The sequence below is a fragment of the Hypanus sabinus genome, chromosome 8 (genome assembly GCF_030144855.1).
Source record: "Hypanus sabinus isolate sHypSab1 chromosome 8, sHypSab1.hap1, whole genome shotgun sequence".
Classification (NCBI taxonomy): domain Eukaryota; kingdom Metazoa; phylum Chordata; class Chondrichthyes; order Myliobatiformes; family Dasyatidae; genus Hypanus; species Hypanus sabinus.
Window position 1 is genome coordinate 82392762 of NC_082713.1, and position 12729 is coordinate 82405490.

At 38.8% G+C, this 12729-nt stretch overlaps 2 protein-coding genes across 5 annotated transcripts in view; one reads left to right on the top strand and one right to left on the bottom strand.

The window, feature by feature from the left end:
- Positions 1–12729, bottom strand: part of LOC132398275 (sodium- and chloride-dependent neutral and basic amino acid transporter B(0+)-like) — a 90948-nt gene that overhangs the window by 26668 nt on the left and 51551 nt on the right. For 3 of the 4 annotated variants that reach the window (XR_009513600.1, XM_059977448.1, XM_059977450.1), the window contains exon 10: positions 10025–10143. The exons of the other annotated variant lie outside the window; for it this stretch is intronic. Coding sequence is in view for 2 of the 3 variants with exons in the window: in XM_059977448.1 (XP_059833431.1) it covers positions 10025–10143 (119 nt within the window). In the remaining variant the exon portion in view is untranslated. The remainder of the gene's footprint in view (positions 1–10024; positions 10144–12729) is intronic. 4 annotated transcript variants of the gene reach the window in all.
- LOC132398276 (uncharacterized) overlaps positions 1–12729 on the top strand; it is a 1154100-nt gene that overhangs the window by 13711 nt on the left and 1127660 nt on the right. The gene's annotated exons all lie outside the window — the stretch shown is intronic.

A 12729-nucleotide genomic window follows, 5' to 3' on the forward strand; every position in this document is an offset into this window, starting at 1 on the left:
CGGTCCTCCATTACGTGTGAGAGAACTGCCCCGACTCCATAGGGCAAAGCATTGCATGAAAGGGTGATCTCCTTGCCTGGGTCATAGTGAAAGAGCAGCTTCGCTGAGTGGAGGAGTTCTTTCACTTCCTTGAAAGCTTCCTCCTGCTCTTCACCCCACCGCCACTTAGTGTCATTGTGAAGCAGCTTATACAGTGGGGCCAAAATCTTTGAGCAGTCTGGAAGAAACTTGTCATAATAATTCACCATGCCCAAAAATGATTTGATTTCAGTGATGCTCTTGGGGCCTCCTTGATAGCTCTCACTTTGTCCTCCACTGGGCAAAGCCCCTCCGCTGTAATTTTGTGTCCCAGGTAGTTCACACTCAGAGCCAGGAACACACATTTTCTGCGTTTCAATCACAGTCCTGCGTCTGAGAGCCTCTTCAGCCCCTGTCCTAAATTAGCCAGATGCTCCCCCTCCATGGCTCCCGTGATCAAAATATCATCAAGATACACTGCTACATGCGGAATCCCCTGCAGCAAAGAGTCCATTGTCATTTGGAAAATGGCGGGGCTAGACGCCCCTCCAAACACCAGGTGATTGTATTTGAATAAACCCTTGTGCGTATTATTGTGACGTACTCCTTTGAATCCTTGTCGAGCAGCAGCTGTTGGTAGGCATGGCTCATGTTCAGCTTTGTGAACAGCTTACCCCCCTGACAGGGTCGCAAACAGATCATCCACCCGTGGCAATGGGTACTCCTCCAGCTTAGAGACCTGATTCACCGTAAGCTTGTAGTCCCTACATATCCTTACTGTTTATCCGCCTTCAAAACTGGAACAATAGGAGCCGCCCACCTTGAAAACTGGACGGGCTCAATGATGCCCAGCCCCTGTAAATGTTCCAGCTCCTCCTTGACTTTGCCTTTCATGGCATTGAGCTCTGATCTGATCTTAAAAAAAACGTGATGTGGCCTCAGGATCGACATGGAGTTCCACGGTCACGCCCTTCAGTGTGCCCAGCTCGTCCCTGAAAACATCACTATACCGTTGCAGAATGTCCTCCATTGTGTGGGAATCCTTAATTTCATGCCAGTTGAGCCGGATTTTGCGAAGCCAATCGCCACCCAAATGACTGGGCCCACTGCCCTTAGCTTTCACCAGCCTGGCTTCAGCCTTCTGGCCCCCGGCCGAAATATCCACATATAACACCCCTAAATGAGTTACGGGCTGCCCCATATAGGTCCTGAGTTGGAGCTTAGATGGTCTGAGGGGAGGCAGGTTGGATCCCCAAGTCCTCCTGTAGGTCTCTTCACTAATGACCGATGCAGTAGCCCCTGAATCAATCTCGAACTTAATGTCCTTTCCCCTGACAGTGACTGTGGCATAATATGGTTCAGGTGGTCCTTCATCCGCTTCCACCCCAAACATGTTGTAGGCACACGCTGCCTCTCTGCCTGCTTCCCCTAGGTCAGGGGTTGGCAACCCGCGGTTCCGGAGCAGCATGTGGATCTTTCATCTCTGTGCTGCAGCTCCCTGTGGCTTTGGAAAATAAATTATGAGTATTTAATTAAAATGTATTTTATGTTAGTTTGTTAGTTTTTGAAATGTAATTCTAAATTTGAAGATTATGGTGATCTTGTACAATCTAAATATAATGTGTTTTTGTTGCTATTAATATACGTCACCACTGCCAATTCCTGACACCCGCCAGTGAGCGATTCCTTTAATTTTTTGATCCAAGGTCGGCTAAATATGGAGAATTCTAAAAAAAGAAAAGTGACTGAAGTAAACAGAACGTTTAATGATCCGTGGGCAGATTCATTTGCTTTCACTGCTGACGAGACTGGTTGACCGGAATGCTTAATATGCAATGAGAAACTAGCAAACAACAAAAAGTCAAAAGTCACAAGACATTTCCAGAATAAACACGCAGCCTTTGCTCAAAAATATCCGGATGGAGAGAAAAAAGGCCATTTTGGAACTGATGCGGAAGGTTGATCTGAGCAAAAATCATTTCAAGAAGTGGATGAAGTCTGGAAAATCAACTACGTATGCTAGTTTTGTTGCCGCTCACGAAATAGTCAGGCACGGGAAGCAGTTTACAGATGGTGAATATATAAAAGAATCTTTCATTAAGATCTCAGAACATCTATTCACGGACTTTAAAAACAAGAGTGAAATTGTGCAGAAAATCAGGGATATGCCCCTCTCTGCAAAGACTGTCAAAGACAGAACCATAAAAATGGCAGAAGACTTCACAAGACAGCAAATTAAAGACATCAATTAAGCTGTGGCCTACTCGATTGCCTGTGACGATTCTAAAGACAAAGGTGATATTGAACAAATAGCGCTGTTCTGCCGGTATGTAAACTCTGCCGGGCCACAGGAAGAAATGATTGAGTTGATACCTCTAAAAGGCCAAACACAGGGGGAGGACATCTGTGAGGCTGTCTTGAATTGTTTAAGAGCCAAATGAATAAAGACCACCCACCTGGTGTCAGTAGCTACTGATGGGGCACCAAGTATGACAGGAGCGCACAAGGGATTTGTGGCTTTACTGCAGAAGTCGCTGGACAGAAAGCTGCTGACTTTTCACTGCATCTTGCACCAAGAGGCACTGTGTGCTCAAACATTTCCTCTGGAATGCACAGAAGTAATGGATGTTGTCATTCAGATTGTCAATAAAATAATGGCAAAAAGTTTAAATCACCGTCAATTCCGTTTGTTACTGGACGAGCTGGAAAGTGCATATTCTGATCTCCTGCTGCACAACAAATTCCGATGGCTGTCAAGAGGGGAGGTGCTGAAACACTTTGTCGCGTGTCTGGAAGAAGTGAAAACTTTCCTGGGCAGCAAAGGTCTCACCTTTCCTGAGCTGGAACAGCCAGAGTCCTGTAAAAGCTACACTTCATGGTAGACATGACAGCGCACCTGAACACGCTGAACACAGCTCTTCAGGGGAAAGGACGCACAGCCTGCACATGTTGGAGGATGTTTTGGCATTCGAGCGCAAGTTGACAGTGCTTGCCAGAGATTTACAGAAAGGCACATTGTCTCACTTCCCAATTTGAGAGAGTTCAAACAAGCTCACGACATGATAAATTCGGAGTATTTACATTCTGCAATCATCGCAATGCAAACATCGTTTGGGAAATGCTTCAGAGAGGTAAAAAACACATTATCCTTCCTGGTCACTCCCCTAAGCATCAATTCATCTCTACTGAATACGACTGCATTGGCAGGTGTGAGTCAACCTGATCTTGAGATGGAACTGGCCGACATAGCCGACAAAGACATATGGGTGTCCAAGTTTAGACGCTTGACAGCAGACCTTGAAGATGTTGCCCGTCAGAAGGCCGTTCTTCCTCAGAATCACAGATGGAGTGATATTGAAAACCTCCTCAGACCGGACAAACTTGTGTTCGAAACATGGAATGCTATCCCCGACATTTATGTAAACATTTAAAAATATGCGCTTGCAGTCCTGTCAATCTTTGGATCCACATATGTATGTGAGCAGGTGTTCTCCAACATGAACTTTATTAAAAACAAACATAGCGCACGCCTCACAGATGACAGCTTGCGATCCTGTGTAAAGATGAAGGTGACATCATACAGCCCTGATGTGCAGACGCTGTGCGCTGAGGTCCAGGAGCAGAAATCCCATTAACCAAGTATGATAAATATTTTAATTGCCTATTAGTTTATGTATATTCATATTTTTTCATTGTTCAGTGAAATAGTCCTTTTATTTTTCGGGTTGACAGCTGGCTGACGTTATTTTTGGTTTGCTGCTGGAGGACAATTTAAGTTTGGCGTTTTTCATAAATACAAGAAGGACTCAAATAGACGTTGAGTATTTTACTTAAAAGTAATCTTCAACCCAACGTCTTTTTTTCGGAGTTCAAAATGTTTTTGTTGCATGCAGAAATGTAATTTTGTTTTCTCTGCAGGAGTTCATTGATTTCATAAATGCAACACATTATAGTTTGTTTATACATAGCATAAAGGCAAAAAAAATGTTGTATGCAGTGTTATTTCATTTTAAATGTCAAACGGGTTTTGTGGCTCCCAGTGTTTTCTTTTCTGTGGGAAACGGGTCCAAATGGCTCTTTCAGTGGTAAAGGTTGCCGACCCCTGCCCTAGGTGGTGTGTGGCTGCCTGAGTCTGTTGAGCTTTCCCCTGCGCAGGCTTAACCTCACCCTTTATGCTCCTGCACTTTTTAACTAAATGTCCCTTTTTGCTACAAGCATGGCAGACAGTATCTTTGAATTTACAAACATTTACATAGTGTGTTCCTCCACACCAAAAACATTCCACCTGCTTTGCCTGTTTACCAGTCTCCATCTTGACTTGGATCACTGCCGCCGACTGCAACCCCCCATATCCGTTCTGTATATCCTTGTCATTATTAGCAGCCAACTCCATGCCTTCAGCACTCTCTCGGGATGTCTTGAAAGTTAACGGTGGGGTTTCCCCCAACAAGCAGTGTTGTAAGGCGGCAATTTTAATGTTGCATACAAACCTAACATGGCTCCAAAATCACAAAGCTCTGACAGCTGCCGAAGCTCGGCCACAAAATCACCGACAGACTGACCTGGCTTCCGGACATGGCTGGGAAACTTGAAACATTGAAATATCACCGAAGGCTTTGGATTGTGGTGGTTCCCCACGAGCTTGACCAGTTCGTCGTATGGAATTTCTCCCAATTTCCGCGATGTAGCTAAGTTCTGTATCAGCTTGTACGTCTTTGTCCCACACACACTCAGGAGAATGGAGCGCTTCTTAGTCTCCTCAGTAATTCCATTGGCACAGAAAAAGTGGCCCAACCTTTGCTTGTACTCTGGCCACTCCTAGATTTGCTCGTCGAACACACTGACCTTTCTGAACGCAGCCATCCAAATACGAGGCTCCTCGCCCGCTCACAGCTCCTGATCAAAAACAGGGCCGACCTGTCCACAAAACCAGTTTACCTCGTCACCAAAAATATGTGGTAACTTCTACTTTACAAAAAGACCACTCGACAACTTGATGGCCAAAAGAGCATCTTCATCTGGGACGGCAAATGATATTTACAATACAGAGGCTTCCAGGTACCTCGTGCGGCATGGGTGGAGGAACTATATACAATGCATACTGGGAGTAAAAAGAGTGGAAGTAAAGACCCCGCCAACCCCGGCAGTATTAACTTACTTTTAATAATACTCACATTTCAACAGTTTAATGTTTCTGAGTTTACAAAGCATAACAGTGGTGACAAGGTATTTTTCAAACAAACCCAAGATGTCTACTTACCTGTTGAAGTGCAGCAAAATTGTTGAGTATTTTTTTTGCATAATGAAAGGTGGTTGGTTGATAACTGGTTCACTTTTCAATCGGAAAGTGGTTCTAGTTAATATTTATGCTCCAAATTTTGACTGCCCTGAATTTTTTAAACGTTTATTTACTTCCCTTCCTAATCTGAATGAATATATGTTGATAATGGGTGGAGACTTTAATTGTTGTTTGAATCCTTTGATGGATAGATCTAAACCTATTCGAACTCTTCCGAATAGATCAGCCTTACTTATTAATTCTTTTATGGTTGATTCGGGAATTACAGAAATATGGCGGTTTTTGAACCCTAAAGATAAAGAATTTTCATTTTTTTCACATGTATATCATAGTTATTCTAGAATTGATTTTTTTCTTATTGATCATCAGTTATTAACGGATGTTATTGATTGTAAATATGATTCTATTACTATTTCGGATCATGCACCTTTGAAGTTATCTATTAAGATTCCGGACTTTTCCAATAATGTTAGATCTTGGAGACTTAATGCTACTCTGCTTCAAGACCCAGAATTTGTCACCTATATAAAACAGCAAATTGATTTGTTTTTCTCAACAAACTATACTGAAGAAATTGACAGAGGAATACTTTGGGACTCTTTCAAGGCTTTTATCCGTGGACAAATTATTTCGTATTCCGCTGGTAAAAGGAAACAAAGATATTTGGATATTGCTTTATTAGTGGATAAAATTAAGGAAATTGATAAAATTTATTCCGTGACTCCTACCATAGAACTTTAAAAGAAGAGAGTTGAGCTTCAAATGGAACATAGCTTATTATTATCTTCTTCAATTGAAAATCAATTAATTAGGACCAGGGCTCAATTCTATATTCACAGTGATCAAACTAGTAAACTGTTAGCTAATCAATTAAAAGCTATTTCGACTAAGCGATAAATTATTAAAATTCGTAAACAAGACAGTAATTTAACTACTGATTATAAAGAAATCAATAATACTTTTCAAGATTTTTATAAATCTTTATATCAATCAGAATTTGATGGTGACCTGTCCATGATGGATAATTTTTTTAACAATTTGACTATTCCTAAACTGATAGGTGAAGATCGTAGCTTGTTTGATGCTCCTATCTCTATGGCCGAAATAGGTGAGGCTATCTCATCAATGAATTCAGGGAAAGCTCCTGGCCCTGATGGTTATATTGTAGAATTTTTCAAAACTTTTTCTTCTTTGCTTTCCCCTTGGTTATGTGAAATCTTTAACAATGCGTTTGCTAAGAAGAGATTACCTCAATCTTTTTATGAAGCTACTATTTCTCTAATTCTTAAAAAAGATAAAGATCCTACTTTATGTACATCTTATCACCCTATATCATTATTAAATGTAGATTCTAAGATTCTTACAAAAATTTTAGCCACTAGATTAGAAAAGGTACTACCACAGATTATATCAGAAGATCAAACTGGTTTCATTAAGAATCGGTATTCTTTTTTTAATGTTAGAAAATTGATTAATATAATTCATACTTCGTCACCCACAGTCCCAGAATGTGTTATCTCATTAGATGCTGAAAAAGCCTTTGATAGAGTTGAATGGACATATTTATTTAATGCATTGAGAAATTTTAATTTTAGTCCTAATTTTATATCATGGATTAAACTAATATACTATAAACCTGTTGCTTCTGTTCTTACAAATAATTATAGATCCTCCTTTTTTCAATTATCTCGTGGTACAAGACAAGGTTGTCCTTTGTCCTTTATTATTTAATATTGCATTAGAACCTTTAGCCATTGCTATTCGTGAATCTCCTAATATTTTTGGTATTACCCGTAATGAGAAATCATACAAATTATCACTTTATGCTGATGACTTGCTGTTATATATTTCTGATCTTGATAGATCTCTTCCCACTATTTTATCCTTGTTGGCTCAATTTGGTAGTTTTTCTGGTTATAAATTAAACTTAGATAAGAGTGAATTATTCCCTTTAAACGCGCAAACTTTATTGAATGACAGGATTCCATTTAAAGTTGTTACTGATAATTTTATCTATTTAGGTATAAAAATTACCAAGAAATATAAAGATTTATTTAGACTGAATTTTTTACCTATGCTTCTTCAAATACAGCACCTTACTACAAGATGGTCTCCCTTATTCCTATCATTAGTTGGTCGGATTAATGCTATTAAAATGATGATTTTACCGAAATTTTTATATTTATTTCAAGCCTTACCAATTTTTATTCCTAAATCCTTTTTTGACAACATTGATTCAAAAATTTCCTCATTTGTGTGGCAAAATAAAAACCCCAGGTTAAGTAAAAGGCAATTACAAAAATCTAAAAAAGATGGTGGTTTAGCTTTACCCAACTTTAGATTTTATTATTGGGCGAATAATATCCGTAACCTAACATATTGGAAATTAGATTTGGACTCATTATTGTGTCCACAGTGGGTAAATTTGGAATGCATTGAGGTAAGGGGATATTCTTTATTCTCTGTTCTTGGTTCTTTTCTTCCTGCTGATTTAGTTAAATTCAATAAACAGATATCTAATCCTGTTATTAAACACACATTACGAATTTGGTTTCAATTTCGGAAATTTTTTACTCTGAAAAACTTTGTTCTTGATAGCCCTATTTTATTTAATTTTTTCTTTAAACCTTCCTTGACAGATCAAGCTTTTAGCATATGGAAAAGGAAAGGTATAAAATGTTTTCGTGAACTTTTTTTTGAAGGTACTTTGATGTCTTTTGACCAACTTTCCAATAAATTTATATTACCTAAATCTAATTTCTTCAGATACTTACAAATCAGAAATTTTTTACATAAAGTTTTACCATCTTTTCCCAACTCAACTTCAACAGATTTCTTAGATTTGATTTTTACCTTAAGTCCTTGTCAGAAGGGATTAGTTGCTTTTATTTACAACATGATTATGAAGATACAACCAGAGATGTCTGATAGAATTAAACAACAATGGGAAAAAGAACTTCAATACAATATACCAACAGATAAATGGGAAAAAATTTTACAAATGGTTAATTCTTCTTCTATATGTGCTAAACATGCTTTAATACAATTTAAAATTGTACATAGAGCTTATATGTCTAAAGATAAACTTGCTCGATTTTATTCTCATATTAACCCTCAATGTGACAGATGTCATTCAGAAGTGGCTTCACTGACCCACATGTTTTGGTCATGTCCCACTTTACATAACTATTGGAAGGACATATTCGTTACCATTTCCTCAATTTGGAACATCGATTTACAACCTCACTTTATTACTGCAATTTTTGGTATACCAAATGAGGATGGTAATCAGTTTTCTCCTTCAATCAGACGAATGATTGCTTTTGTAACATTAATGGCCAGAAGGTCTATATTACAAAATTGGAAAGAAGTAAATCCTCCTACCACGTCTCAGTGGCTTTTTCAAACTATTTCTTATCTGAGTTTGGAAAAAATTAGAAGCACTATTTTTGACTCATCAATTAAATTTGAAGAAACTTGGGGACCGTTTATTTGACATTTTCATATGAATTAATTTGGCCTTTTCCAGACCTTCTCTCTGCTTATTCTTGTTCAGGTATGGAGTTCTGGAGTTCTTTGACACTATCATATACTTATAAACTGTTATTATTGCCCATGTTAGTTTTAGTTTAGTGTTTGTTTCATATATATATTTTCTTTCACACATTTTTATTTTTTTTTTCTTTTTCTTTTGATGATTATTTTTGTTTTTTTTCATATATAATTATATAGACTCGATTGATTAATGTACTTTTTTTGTTGATGTTTAATAGGATATTATTATCCTATTATCAATGTAATTTCAAGTCTATTGTATTCATAACCTATTCATTATTATGTTATGTTTTTTTTATATTTATATGAAACTCAATAAAAAGATTGAAAAAGAAAGAAAGAAAGGTGGTTGAGTTAAAAATGGCAGAAACTGGAAGAATTGATGGTTTAAAAACCATGAGTACTGGGTAATAATAATAAAAAAGAGGGAGGTGATGAGTAGAATGGGAAATGGAAAAGGATAGATGTGGTAAAAATTACCTGAAGTTGGAGAAATTGATGTTCACACCATCAGATTGGAGGCTACCTTGACACAATATTAGGTTTGCTCCTCTAGCTTGAGTGTGGCCTCATCAATAGGTGAAGCCATGGCCTGATATGTCAGAATGAAAATGGGAAGTAAATTGAAATGTGTGGGCACTGGGAAATCCCACCTTTTCTGGTGGATAAAGTGAAGGTACTCTTTAAAGTGATTCCACAATTTATATCAGGTCTCACCGATATACGGGAGGCTGCACTGGAAGCAAGGGTAGAGTAGATGACTGCAACAGATTCACAAGTGAGGTGTTGCCTCAACTGGAAGGACAGTTTGAGGCCCTGAATGGTGGTGAGAGAGGAGATGTAGGATCAGGTGTTGCATGTATCTAACAACTGAGCCAGTTTGTTGGATTAACAGAGATGAACTTGAGAACTAAGTGAATCAGAGTAAGAGATTAAAAATGATTACAGTATAAAACTGATCCACAGAATGACAATGCAGATGAAGTTAATCTCTTTGACCTGACACCATCACGTGGAGTCAGACATCACTCTGCTCATTAAACAAATTGAAATATAACACATCTAGGTTCTTCCTTATTACTTCTATGAAACCTCACAAATGATGACCAGCAATACATGGAAATATAACGATATTATAATAAAACATCATACCTCTGTTACAAACATAAGGCCGAGGAAATAAAACAGCAGGCAAATTCCATTTGACACATAATGATGCTTCGATTGCAAAAACTTTGGGATCTGCTCAAGTAAGGTCGTTACAACCGTTTCTGGTGAAAGAATTTTCTTTAATGGATTATTGATAACTAGTGTCTCACAGTATTCCAGTCATAGTTTTTAAAATGCTTAACAATAGATGAATTCCCACGGAATAGCCAAATGTATCCACTGATATTTGTATCATCAATAGCCATAGTTGAGGTACGAGAAAGCTGGATGAAAGAAGGTTCTAAGGTTAAGCCTGGGAACGATAGTCCGGTGAGCCTTGTGTCAATGGTGCATAAGTTATTGGAGGAGATCGTGAGGGCCAGGATCTACGTGGTCTTAGAAAGGTAAGGACTGATTAGAGATATCATGGCTTTGTGTGTGGGAAATTGTATCATATGGATATGATGGCGTTTTATTTGAAGATATAACCAAGAAGATAGATGAGGTTAGCATTGGCTAGGCAAAGTCTTCTGACAAGTTACTCTAAAGTAGGCTGGTCCATAAGTGTAGATCACATGAAATGGAGGAAAACTAGCCAGATGGATACAAAATTGGCTTGACAATAGGAGACAAAGATTGGTTTGCTGCAGGGATTATTGTTGGGTCCATTGTTGTTTGTTATTTTTATTAATGTTTTCAATGAGAATACAGATGGTATGGTTGATATGTGTATAGATACAGTAGCTCTAAAATCTGTGGAATAGTACACAGTGAAGAAGGTTATCTAAGATTACAACATAATCTTTATCAACTAGCCTAGTGAGCTGATGAATGAAAAATGGAGTTTAATTCTGACTAAAATGTGTGGTTTTGCATTTTGGTAAGGCAAAGCAAGGCAAGATTGCATATTAAATGATGAGGCAGTCTAGGGTGTTGCAGGGCATGAAAACCTAACCATAAGAGCATAAGACATAGGAGCAGGACCAAGCCATTCAGTCCATTATGTCTGCTCCACCATTCCATCATGGCTGATCCCAGATCCCACTCAACCCATACACCTGCCTTCTCGCCATATCCTTCAATGCCCTGACCGATCAGGAAATGATCAACTTCTGCCTTAAATATACACACAGATTTGGACTCCACTGCAGTCTGTGGCAGAACATTCTACAGATTTACTACCTTCTGGCTAAAAAAAATCCTCCTTATTTCTGTTCTAAAGGATTGCCCCTCAATTTTGAGACAACTCTTTAGAACAGAGCTAAAAGATAACATCCCTCTAGTTCAGGATACCCCCCACCATAGGAAACATCCTCTCCACATCCACACTATCTAGTCGGCTGAAAGTTCATTGAAGTGATGACATAGGCATTCAGGGGTCTGAAGAAGGCATTTGGCATGCTTGCCTTCACTGGTCAGGTCACAAGTTGGAACATCATGTGGTAACTGTACACATCATTAGTAAGGACCACACTTCGAGTATTGTGTGCAATCCTAGACTCCCAGCTACATGAAGAATACAACTAATATGGAAAAAGTGCAGAAAATATTTATATGTTATCATGCCTAGACTGTTTGATTTATGGGAGCTGGACAGACTAGGACTTGTTTCCTTGAAGCACAGGTGACTGAGGGGTAACCCTACAGAGGTTTATGAATAGCCATAATTGTTTCTCCTGGATGAGGGAGCCAAATCTAGAAGCCATAGATTTTAACTAAGTTGGGAAAGATATCAAGGGGATCTGAAAGGAAAATTGCTCAAAGTATCAAATATATGTGGAATGAGCTGACTGATGAAGTGATAGAGAAGGTACATTCATGACATTGACATTGGGACAGATAGATGAATAGAAAAGGTTTGAAGGATATGGATCACACAGAGATAAATAGGACTAGTTTAGCAACTTAGTAGTATGGGAAAAGAGGCTGTTTTCCTTTATCCATCTGTCGTCACAGTGGATGTGTTCCAGTTACTTTAATATGGCAAACTTCAGGAAGAAACCATGGACTGCAAAATTAATATCCTCAGAAACACAGCACACTAATCATCAGCGGAGAAATAGGACTTGATTCAGTTCAGGAAAAATACCAATTATCACCTGAACAGAGAGATTCATCAAAAATGGAATAACTAAAAAAAAATTGTTAACAAGAGATTCAAATTTTGAGCAAAACACACAAAATGCTGAAGCAACTCAGTAGATGAGGCAGAATCTATGGAAAGGAATAAAGGGGGGATGCCTTTCATCGGGACTGGAAAGGAAGTGGAGAGAAGACAGAATAAAAAAGAGTACAAGCTAGAGGGTGATGGGTAAAGCTAGGTGAGTTGGGATGAAGTAAGAAGCTCGGATGTGATAGGTGGAAAAGATAAAGGGCAGGAGAAGAAGGAATTTGCGAGGAGGGTGGGAAGGAGGAGGGGCACCAGAGGGAAGTGATAGCAAGTGAGACGAGAAGAGGTAAGTGGGGAGCCAAAGTGGGAATGAAAGAAGAGGGAAGGAGAAGGAGGAGGGGGGAATATTACCAGAGCTATAGTTCCAATGTTCCAGAACCAATGTTTGCGCCATCAGATTGGAAGCTACCCAGATGAAACACACAGTGTCGATCTTGAGAGTGACCTCATCATGACAGTAGAGGAGGTCATGGATTAACACGTTGGAATGGGTATGGGGATTGGAATTAATGTGGTTGGCCACTGGAAAATCCTGCTT